The sequence below is a fragment of the Phalaenopsis equestris genome, unplaced genomic scaffold (genome assembly GCF_001263595.1).
Source record: "Phalaenopsis equestris unplaced genomic scaffold, ASM126359v1 Scaffold000929, whole genome shotgun sequence".
In the NCBI taxonomy this organism is placed as follows: domain Eukaryota; kingdom Viridiplantae; phylum Streptophyta; class Magnoliopsida; order Asparagales; family Orchidaceae; genus Phalaenopsis; species Phalaenopsis equestris.
The window spans coordinates 57,348-69,476 of NW_018165368.1; the positions used below are offsets into that span (position 1 = coordinate 57,348).

General features: G+C 31.9%; 1 protein-coding gene across 1 annotated transcript; it reads right to left on the bottom strand.

The window, feature by feature from the left end:
* Window positions 1–704: 704 nt before the first annotated feature.
* LOC110032352 (uncharacterized CRM domain-containing protein At3g25440, chloroplastic) lies at window positions 705–10,667 on the bottom strand. The gene is made up of 4 exons (XM_020735950.1): window positions 10,411–10,667; window positions 2,150–2,594; window positions 1,603–2,004; window positions 705–998 (listed from the first exon to the last, which is right to left on the bottom strand). The coding sequence occupies exons 1-4, from the start codon at window positions 10,533–10,535 to the stop codon at window positions 846–848; spliced, it is 1,125 nt and encodes a 374-aa protein (XP_020591609.1). The 5' UTR covers window positions 10,536–10,667; the 3' UTR covers window positions 705–845.
* Window positions 10,668–12,129: the final 1,462 nt, after the last annotated feature.

Consider the following 12,129-nt stretch of genomic DNA (forward strand, 5'->3'; position numbering starts at 1 on the left):
TGTATTTACATCTCTAACACCTAAACTTTATTTTTTTTAATTTATATCACCCAAATCTTTCATATCGCATAAAAAATACCACTATTTTAACTTTTAAAAAGTGAAATACAGCTTTTTGTGAAAATGAAATACAGCTTTTCATGCATAGTTAAAGAGGCATATATGTAAACATTGAAGTTTAGGTGTTAGATATGTAAGTATATAAGAATTGAGTGGTATATATGTAAATCTTCCAAATATGTAAATCTTCATAATTTGAGGAATTACTTCTAGGATCCTCCGAGCTGTAGTTTTTTTCATTCATAGTCTCCTAGAATCTGTAATTAATCAGCTGCAATTTCTTCCTGATTTGTACATATTTTTCCTGGATAAAATTGCCAGAAGATTACAATGTATGTAGTTATTTCGTAAGGAAGAATTACCTTGAATAGCAAAAGATCCTGTAATATAAACATGATGTAATCTCCTCAATAAGGTAAACGTGAGAATTCCAATTTTCCACTCTCCCTTAAAATATAACAGCTTCAGAAGTTTAATCAAAGATTGCTATAGTAGTCCTTGGAAAAATAAAAAATTGAAAAAATCCAGTTCTCGTACAATTAAAAGAATGCTTAAACATTGCTGCATAATGAATGATAATTCAATATTCACAAGAAAAAATAGCAAATTAATGCAACAATGGAAGTAAAAAAAGACAGTTACCTTTCTTGTTCCAGTTAAGTTATGATGGAATACACGAAGAATATTTGATATTTTTGGCTTGTTCTCAGCTTAAACCAATATTTATGGATCAAGCTTAAGCTATGCAGTGGTACACATTCGCCTTAACAAAAAAGGCAGAACCACTACTCAATAGCTGTAAGGCTGTCTGAGAAAGTTCCATGCAAGTTCTTGTACACAGCAATGTGCTTATGATAATCTTCTAGCTCTTTCTCCAACTTCTCGATGAACTGGCCTGTGTGTTCAAGTGATTGTTCAAACTTATACTTATCTAAAGCCTGCAAAAAAAGTTAATCCAGAGGCTCAGTTACTGTAGAAGCAATGCAAAGAAAGTAAACATTCCGCTTTTTAACATTTCAATAATAATTTAAGGCCCCATTTGGCATTACTTTTATTTATATTTTTTGCTTTAGTTTTCACTTTTGTTTTTTAAAACATATTTGGCTAATATAATTTTAATATGTTTTTATTTTGTTTTTCTTTTAAAAAATGACCTTGTATTTAAAAACATTCAAAACATATTTTAAGTGTTTTGACTATTTTTAAAAACAACTTCCACCAAACATACTTTAAATCAAATCAAAAAATAAACAAAACAAAATAAAAATAAAAAATAGTAAACAAAAATAAAAGCGAAGCACTTTCAAGTTTGATCAACTATTAGTGCTACATTTCAAAAAATTAGTCAAGAAGTTACCACAAATCCCTTGCCAGTTATTTAACTCATTACAGAAACAGCAAATCCAAGGCATTACATAATTAAAGCCTTTTAACACGATAAAAGCAAACCTTCAAATTTAAAAGGAAAAACCTCAAAAGTGTTGGCATCAAGTGTGAATGAGTTAAATGCTAATAAGCTGAAAGAATGTGGGCAATTCATACCTTCTGTTTAGAGAGAGTATCAGGAGGCGACATAACCTCTGGTCGCTCGTAGTTCTTTCCCCGATAAAAGAGTATAGTATTATCTGCTTTAATATCAATCACAGTGCCTTTGCTTAGCCGGGTTAGCTCCTTTGCATATTCATAGACCTGACCAGGCCTGCAAGGCTTGCAAATTACTTTAACAGTCTCATGGTTCTTCCAGTGGAGATGCATATTTAGAACTACACCTCCAAAAACTCCTCGTCTTCCTAAAGGAACATAATTCTTCTTCTTTTCACCAGTTCGTTTAAGGTAAAACTTCTCCTCCTCTGTAAGAATTTCAGGGTCATGTTCTGGTTCGGGGGCTTTTGGCATCTCAAACTTCCGCAGTTTCTCAATCAGCCACTCTTCTTTTCTTTTAGCCTAAGACAGTGAAAGAAAACTTTAAGTCAATCAAGATATGAGCAAATAGGGCCAAGTTACTGAGCAAGGAAATAACAAAGAGTATAAAATAAAAAGGTTGAGGAATTATGATTGACATAAGGTGAATAACCATAAGCCATCCAACCTTATCGAGTTTGTACCGAATCCTAACTTCTGGATTTGGAGATTTCATCTTCTTCTTAGCTTTTAAGCGATACCATTTCAATTCATTAAGTTTTGCTTTTCGGGACATTTTCTTCTTTACCTTCTTCATTCCTTTTTGTTGAACTCCTTTTTTTTCAATTTGTTCATCTATACAAAATCTGGCCACATTATTAGCAGTGTCAACCGTCACTATAGCATTGCTTCTGTATCTGATAGGTTGCCACCTTTCTAATCCATGCATTTCACGCATGTTGAATCCCCAAAACAGCGAATCTAAAGTTGAATATGATGTTGATAAAATAGATTTCCAAGCAATCTTATTTGGACAAAGATATTTAGCAATGCGTGAAACAAAAATCTGCCTTGTAAGAAAAGATGGATTTGATGTGCAGAAATAACCCCTGTGAAACCCTCCCCATGAATTCCTACAAACACAAAGTTTCTTAAAATTTGAACAATGGCCAATATAGAGCGTGTAAATCAAATGTATTTTTAGGATGACTCAGTGCACGGAACACAATCATTGAAATGTTTAATAAGAAAAAAATGATATGCTTAGATGAGAAATAGCTATAGAATTGACAGAATCCCAGTATTTATCCACTCTACTTTACAGCAACAACAAGCCTTTATCCCACTAACTGGGGTCAGCTACATGAATCCCTTTTTCTCAATTTTGTCCTAATCAGAATTAGGAAAGCAAAGAGCTAACTTAATGCAATGAAAATTTTTGCAAAAAAAAGAAAAAAAGAAAAAGGAAAAATCTATGCATGAAAGAAAATGAGTATCAGGCGAATAATAACAACTAGAGCATTACATGCTTGATGTTAGGCATAAATTAGTCACAACAAAGATGATAAATTTGAAGAAGCAATTTCAACTGAACTTGTAAATATAGTCAATAACCTGATTGCTAGTTAGATGTATAAGGCTGCCCCAGCAGTTAGCTTCAATAGAGTTCATCATTTCTAAAAAGGTTTCATAGTTATTGGATTTGATAATAAATATTACCAAATCAATACATAATATAATTGGAGTTGTTCTCAGCATAAGTATTGAAGTCATCCCATAATGCTCTAGGTTTCGACCCTCTAGCACTATGGCTAAACAGACAATAATAGATTCCTATTTTCACCGATAAGTGCAGTATATGTCATAGTAACCAAAACATATATATGCCATGAAAATGGAACATTTAAATAATGAAACCAATTAGGGATCAACAAGATGATGATGAAGATGTACTTTGACCCAATTTTGAAAAAAGAAAGTTATGATAAATCTAAATATAAAATCAATGCTTAATTACTAAAAATATAATGAAATATGCATAAAATTGATTTATGTTAGTTGTATGGTAAAGGACAGCAGGATTAGCAAAAGCCTACTTCTAAACACAAACAATCAATATTTGGCAAACAATCCTTTATACAAGTTAAAATAGTAGCTCGGGTATCATGGGGGCATTCAGCCTTTTAGCTCAGCTTTCTGGGCAAGTACCATGGAATAATAAATAGATTTGCAAGCGAAAAGAAAACATAAATCCAACAAGGAGATAGAGAATGAGATAAAGCATTGATAATAAAACATTAAAAGAATGTAAGTTGAGGGATCAATAAGTTTGGCACAATGGAGTACAAACAACCAATGATACACAAACAGTATATCATTGAATGAATAAACAAGGATTAGTTCCCGCCAATACCAACTATGGAAAGATAGCAATTAAGATAAAGTAACGAAATAACTAATAGAAAATAAATTCTAATAAATAAGAAGGCAAGAAATAACTCTAAAAATATAAAATTCACATTTTCCAAAACACAAATATTAATAAAAAAATGGAATATTTAAGTAATCGCATCATCTATGCAAAACGTGAAGTTTGATCAAACAATCGTCATCAAATTTAGACCTACACACATGAACATGTTGCCAATGAAAAAAATGACAAGATTAAGAAGCAAGCCATGGGCACTTGAATAGCAAGAGCAATCAAGAAATCAAATTAAATTGCTTGATGTGCAAATCTTTGATGATCTTTGTTAACTTTTGTGGCTAGATCACCTTGCTTTCATTGATAGGAAAAAGGTGTATAAATACACATTACAAGACCCAGATAAAAGAAAAGACATAAATTCATAAAAAAATAAATATGGAAATGGAAGAAAATAAAAAGATCAAATAAAGCCTGATAATTACTGCAGCATTAATTAGGCTAACTTCCTATTCTTAAAACATATTTCCACATTCAATGGATTAAGGGATAACTTATAGGTTATACTCTCTGCAAGTTATAAAGAACTGAACAGAATCTATAGTTGTAAAGAAAATTCAGGATCTAATGTACCGAACACATCAAAAATTTATACAAATGATCAATCTTTGAGAAGCATCATATAATTAAGCAAAAAAAAAGATATACAAGATTGACTTGAGGTAAGGATTCAATCCAATGAACACAATTTCTTAAAAGTTTAGTGTATCCATGCAATAGTTTGTTTGAGACTTGTTCGTGATAAGGTTTCTAATGAAAGAATAAAGAATCCATGGATGCTTCAAAACAACCATAGTGGAGCAACAGTAAAATTGCTGACATGCTTACACTCACCATAAAATGCATAAGAATACATGCAAACACAACTTTCACCAAAAAAAATTGTTAGTATAATTAATCATTATTAAGCTTATTGAATAGCATTTTCCAAATCCTTTTCCTTTCTTTTCATTTTTGAATTTAGCTTCTCAATTTCTTCTTCTGCAGACCTTCATTACTATATGAGAAAGAACATTTTTACACTATCAACAACTAGTTAAGAAAAAATCCATAATAAGGAAGACGTGCATACGTAAAAATAGATGATTCAAAGCATATTATTAGATTCAACCATGGAGTACTCACCTTCTTTTGTAGCTTCTTGGTCGTTTCTTCTTTTTGAATTTATGTTTGTTCTGATTCATATATTCTTTTTGAAGGGTTACAAACAAAGTTATCTGATTTTCAATACTTTTTCCTTGACATGTCAGTGATTTATTTAGTTCATTTTGCATGCTCATAGATAACATCATTATTAGGGTCCGTTTGGGGAAGCTTTTTTAGTTGTGGGGCGCACAAAAATGCCGCCATACGCATTTGGTTTCAGCGGAGGTGCATTTTAAAAGCACCCCTCAAATTTAGGCACTGTCGCAGACCCTCATTTTGCGGTTTTGTTCGAATGAAATTCCTTCGCTGCCCCCCATTTCTGCAATTTGCTCGAGTGAAAGCAATCGAGCCCTAAGGTTTTTTTCTACCTTCAGTTTCCTTCGTCCTCCAGTACCAATGGCAAGAGCTTGATTCATGCTTTCTTTTTCTCTGTTTTTCTTTGTCCTCTAATCTATCATTTAACTTTGAAGTATTTGCTATGTATGGCTCGTGGTTTCTCTGTCTCACCGAGCTTTCAAGTTTTCTCTAATGGAGAAATTTGGAGAAATGTTTTCAGTGATGATCTTGGATTTTTTTTGTAATGGCCTTCGATTTTCCTGTGAATAACTTCGATTTTTTCTGCAATTTTTGCTCTTTGTGATTCTTCTGTGATGGAGAAATTTTTTGGAGAAATTTGGTCTATGAGCCATCAATTGTTTCTGTGATGGCCTGTGAAATTCATGTGAAGTTCAAAGATTTTTTTTTTATGAGGAGGTGGTCTGTATTGTGTTGTACTAGCTAAAATGATTGTGGATTATAGCTCTGGCTGAAATAGGCGCTTATAACTCCGGCTTTCGATCCCACCTTCCTAGGTCATATATAACTTCATTAGCAAGGATGTCAATTTCTAAGTGAGGGTGGTTGGGTGAGTTACGCATGGTTGTAGGTGGGATGATTTTGAGTTTTAGGGCCATTACGTACATACAAGAAGATTTTTATGTATGTACACATTTAAAACGTAAACATTCATATTTACATGCATATCATTAAAATCTTTAACATCACATAAAAAATATCATAATCACTGTCTCTTTAAAATTGAAATACATCTCCTCATGCATGAGCTTATGGCACCAAGGCGCAAAAAGGTGAATGTCAAAATTTTGTGTGTTAAATATGTAAATACATAAGAATTGTGTGGTATGAATGTAAATTTCTCATGAGTTTTTTAAAGAACTCCACAGGGACAAGTGATCTATTACAAAGTTGCATCCCGAACAAAACCTTAAAACTTGAACTGTCAAAGCATTGTAGAGAACCAAGTCATAACACATACATATACCAACCAATAAATTGCATTAGACATTTCCCCATCATGATCATAGTTAGCATGGCTAGTTAAATTGTTTTCTGATGAAGGGAGGAGCCTTTTTTTTTTTTTATGAAATTGTTTGATTAAAGTTTTATGAATTGAGGGCTTACTTGATGGTGTATTCCTTTGAGGGGCTTGACTGATGATGTATTCCTATTGGTTTGTTGTATGTTGCTTGTGGTTTCTGCCTTTGGTAACTCGAGGACTATCTGTAGAAATCTATGTGTATGGAATGTTGCTAATACATGTGTAATTGCTCTTGAGCTATGTGAGGTTGTTCCATTGAGAGGTTTCAGCTATGTTGTCTGACTTTGATATATTACATGCTTCAATTAGTTCATAAATTTCTTGATCGATCTTTTTGTCATAGTGGTTGATTATGAGACACATAGTTTATGAATCCATGAGTTTAATTAGATGCACTTTGTCATAGTCACTCACCCACGTTCTATGGTTTCGTTCTAATAAAACTTTCGCAAGGTCCTTTAGTTGTATTTATGAGTATGCCCTGAATTGAAATGAATGAAAAAACTATGGCTGGTTAAATTTAAGTTCGAAAAAAAGAGCTAACCTAGAGCAAACTATTTAGCTAGATTTCAGATGTTTATTCTTAGTTTTCTGGCTAGTTATGGGCTTTCAGATGTTTATTTTTTGTTACATTGCTTGATGTGTGGGCTTTCAGGTGCGGGTACTATCACTTTTGTGTCATGCGGAGAAAGGGTTGGGGAGTTGTGCATTACTTTCTTGGTTAATTTATGTTGATTAGTTCTTTTCATGCTATTAGTAGTAATGTCTAAGAAAAAAGAAGTCGGATCGTCTGCTATGTTGGATAAAGATGTGAAGTAAACCTTTTACGATCCCTGCCTAAAAGAAGTAGAATTACCAAATAGGTGAATCGCCTATTTTAGAAAGGAATGATGACGGAATATTATTAAAAAAATAAGAAAATCACTGGAAGAAAATATGATAGAATGCAAGTGAAAAACAAATATGTTCAGTTAAAAAATGTTTAAAAAATATGAAAAGAGTTAAAGCAAGAATTCACGAACTTATTTTGGGATCTCATAAAACGAATTATTGATGCTTCAGAAGAATGGTAGGTTGAGAGATTGGAGGTAAAAAAATTATAAGCGTTTAGTGTGTTTCATTTTTTTGAAGTCATCTAACATATTAACTATCAATTAATTTATAGATTGGGTCAAAAGCTAAGAAATTCAAGTTTAAAGGCATTGACCCCGAGTTTGAAGAAAAATTGGATCTGATATTTGGTGAAGTCGTGACCACACGTGATCATGCATGTGCAACAAGTGAGAGTGCATGCTAGTAGAGTTATTTACGTTATTTTAATGAAAATTGGGATGTATGACTCTTATGTTATTTTTGATGTTTTATGTTTGATTGATATGGATATATGATTTATTATTTTTTATGTATGAGTGCTACAATCCTTCATTATTTTTGGGCTTATATTGTCATGATTTTTGTTTAACTTATTACTTGATAATACATAAGTATTATTTATATATATATTAGCCACATCAAAATTGAATAACATGAAAAGAGAAAGATGTAAAAGAAAAATTACAGTTGTATTATGCTTAATGCATGAGGATTACAACTCATATAGTGCTCGTACTCCTTGCATGATATCCACGTACATTAGCGACAATTGGAATGGGAAGTTTCTTATGGGTCATCCAATAAGATTTAATAATATATTTTGTATGACATAGGCCATATTAACTAATCTATTAGAAGAACTTCACAAAAAATCATGAACTCCATGACCCATCTAGGATGTCTTCAAGAGAGGTGTTAGCTATACCCCACTATATTTTTTCACAAAATTAGTCTATGAGAGGAGTCATGAAGTGATTCCAACATTCATAAAAAACAATCAGTAGATATTTTTCAATTGGTTTGAAACTCTGATTAGTTTATCTTCAAAAGTTATCAGACATGAACACCCTACATTACAAAGCACCCTTATAGAGATTTCACAAGATCAACTTTTTATGTCATAATTTAAGGCAAATTTATGTGCTCATCTTTTTCCAAAATTTACTTAAGTGCGGTAACTCTAATATCTTACATAAATGACTTAAGATTGTATTAGAGCAATTGATTGACAAATATAAGTATGTGTGTCAAACAACGAAAAGATTGCATACATTGGACGTTGTGACCCACCAACACAAAATTTTATGGTTCTACTTTAATATTTATAAAGTGTTATCATTAGCTGAATTTTAATTATGTTTTTCAATTATTCTTAATTAATGTTTCATCTAACTATTTTTTGGCTTGTGATTTTAAACCTTCTGAAAATATGAGCTCAAGGTCTTCCGGTGTCTCTAGAGACTTGTATTGCGACTGTGGATTGCAATGTTAACTACATACTTCACAAAAAAGAGCATAGCTATGGGAGAAGAAATCAGAAGAAGATTGTGACTTTTTCAAGTGGGCGGATTAGTTAAACGATTTCACCTTTGATAGTGATCAGGAGCGGAAAGTTTATTTGGAGAAGAAATTATCTCGAGAAATTGACCATGTGCATTTTAAATTCAATATCAAGATAATGTTAATTAATGTTTTAATAGTTTTATTTTTTTATTTTGATTGTTGTGTTATTTATTGTTAAATAAGATGTCAGTTTTAGGTGTATTATTTTAACTTATGATTTTTTTGGAATTCTGAATGTAATTTTTATTTTCATGTATTAATTATTCAACATGAATTGGTTATGTTATAAATAGCACAGCAATACAGAGCAAAAAAAAAAAATTTATCGTAAACAACTGCTGCACAGTTGTACAAAACAAACAGCTTCCTGGGACAGCAGTTGCGCGGCAAGTTAGTAAAAAGCTGCTACTGCCTCAAACGGACGCTTAGTCTTACCCTAACTATTTATGGTTGACTTAGAACACAACCTTAGAAGTTTTTAAATGTTCAAATTACCGAAATCTATTTTTCTTCCCCTTTTCCTCAATAAACAAGAAATCAAAAACTTTTTTTAGTCATTTCCAAGATGAATTTTTATAAACATTCACTTTAACATTTTCATCTCTACTGCGCTAAATGAACTTTATTGTTTCTCCTATATAGCTTTAACTCTTGGATTTCTATAATATGGATAGCCTTAAATGGTACTTTATCTGCAATCAGCATAGGTTATTTTGGCAGCTTTTATTTCCATACTTATATCTACATTTTTTAAATAAAAAAAGCAAAAAAACACAAAAATGAAATGGAAATCAAATTAAGAATAGGAATCAGTTTAAAAAAAACAATGAAACTTTATCGACCCCCAATAGCCAAGCAATGGGGAGTCCAATCACATGCCCCTCCCAGCACAGATATAACGCTTAAATCTTAAACATCACATAAAAAATGTCACTATTACTAACTTTTAAAAGTGAAATAAAACTTTTAGGTAGGTTTATTGCACCAAAGTGATATAAATGTAAATATCAAACTTTAGATGTTATGTAAATACATAGGAATGGTGTGATATGTGTATGTAAATTCTCATTAGGTAAAATAGGACATTCACGTAATGATATCCCTCAATACCGATCAAATAAATCTATATTTTAGAGAAACCAAATTAAAAAAAATATATAGCATTTCATTTCTTCAGCATAAACAATTAACACTATTTATTTAGCAAAGCACAAACATGAACTGTAATCCTTCTAAAATATCGGAAAACTTCTTTTTTTTTTGTCTTTCATTGTGAACGGCATGATGTACGATCCATAATTATAAACACAATTCGTCGATAAAAGCATCAAAATAACAAAATGATTGTGAGACCATCACATGACATTACACAGATTAGCATGAGAAGAGATATTGTGAGAAATGAAAGAGTAGAACTTCAAACTCAGGGTGGGAGGAGTATAGGAAATAGGTGATTTCATCTTAATAAGAATCAAAGAGTAATCATTTGCGAAAAACAAACTACCTTAATAAGGTATAGGAAATAGGTGATTTCATCTTGCGGTACAAATATCCTCCACAGATCGACATGACCCGATCGTTGCGAGATGAGCGCGAAAAAACAATCATGTAATGCTCCCGATCTAACATTCAAAGATCTAAGAATCGCTGGTAACCATTGCCAGCAGTGTCAGCTGAAGCACAGGCGGCGGGCGAACCTAATCAGGTTTATCAGATTCAGCAATGGGGGGAGAGGTCAACCCAGAGATTTTCGAATTCGACATTCCGATCCGGCTTGTGTTGAACTTGAAAATCAAATATGACATGAATAAACTCAAAATTTTGAGTCGGATTTGGGTTAGCGTGTCAAACTCAGTTCTGATTGAGTTAGGGTCTTAGTTTTCAAAATATTTATTAATCGGGTAGGATACGGGTTGATCATATTTGGTCAAACCATTTTCGGTCGAATCCAAATCTGACCCATTGACCCGAATTGGCACCCCTAATTTTGACGATTTCCTAAGCTTGGAGGCTATAAGTTAGTCGCAAAATTGGGGGATTCATAAACATAGCACTTAAATATAAAACATCATCAATCTCATGCACATAAATGTCAAAATCATCGAGCACGAACATCTCCTAATGTTATGATTCATTCCTAATAGTCACATAACCAACATTCTCATTTGAGATGGAGATATTTACACGAACATCTCCTAATGTTATGATTCATTCCTAATAGTCACATAACCAACATTCTCATTCGAGATGGAGATATTTTTCCACATTGGCTCCAACAACATTAGTAAAAATTTTGGCACCTAAAAATCAATTGGGAAAAGAAAAAAAAAAGTACTATAGTCGCCATTAGTCATCTTAGTTAGCATTGTATTATTTCCGAAATTTAAAATTGAACCAAATTTGATGCATATGATACATGTCATTGTTATTTGAATGAAATTTTTATATAGATAAACGTACTATCTAAGATTTATTCATTGATATATTGTAAACAAGATAAAGCAACAATGAAACGGTAAAATGACATGTAATGAATATATTCTCAGAAAAGTAAGATTTTTTTCATAGAACACAATTGGGATGTCAAACATCAACTAAAAAAGATATTTTTTTTCCAATCATCCAACCACATAGCAAGAGAATGATTGAAAAATAGAAAATAAAAGTCGACGAAGTTTTGATTTATTCACTCTGCAGCAGCATAAAAGAATGAAAAACATAATATTACAATCAAAGGATGAAAAAAAAAAGGAAATGCTAAGCTTCTCTCTTTCTCAGGTTGAAGTAGATGAGAGAGCTACAGAAGCTACACAATGTTAAATGGGATTCCATCACAACGGAAAGTTAAAATAATGATAATTTTGATGTGATGTGAAAGATTTGAGGGTTAAAAATATGAATAGTAAAGTTTATGTGTTAGACATGTAAATATATAAAAATGAATTGGAGCAAAATTAAGACTTAGGTGTTATAAATGTAAACTGCAATAATCACATTTTGTTACAAATCATTATCTATTACGATACCCATTTTGTGTTTGCTTGTTTACCAATGTTGGGATATAAGTTCTATCAATTACTCTGATAGTATTTTGAAAATAAGGATAAAACTATGTAATTGTCAATATGACAGTTCGCTTCTAGTTGGGACCACTTAACGAACTATTTAGATAGTGATGTAATCACTTGTAACACAATATTCAGGTATCTACTTATTGTTTTTA

Coding starts and splice junctions, on each gene's coding strand:
- LOC110032352 (XM_020735950.1), bottom strand. CDS start 10,535: ATGTTAGATCGGGAGCATTACATGATTGTTTTTTCGCGCTCATCTCGC. Junction 2,005..2,149: donor TTCGGTACAAACTCGATAAG/GTTGGATGGCTT, acceptor TCACTGTCTTAG/GCTAAAAGAAAAGAAGAGTG. Junction 999..1,602: donor ATACTCTCTCTAAACAGAAG/GTATGAATTGCC, acceptor CTTTTTTTGCAG/GCTTTAGATAAGTATAAGTT.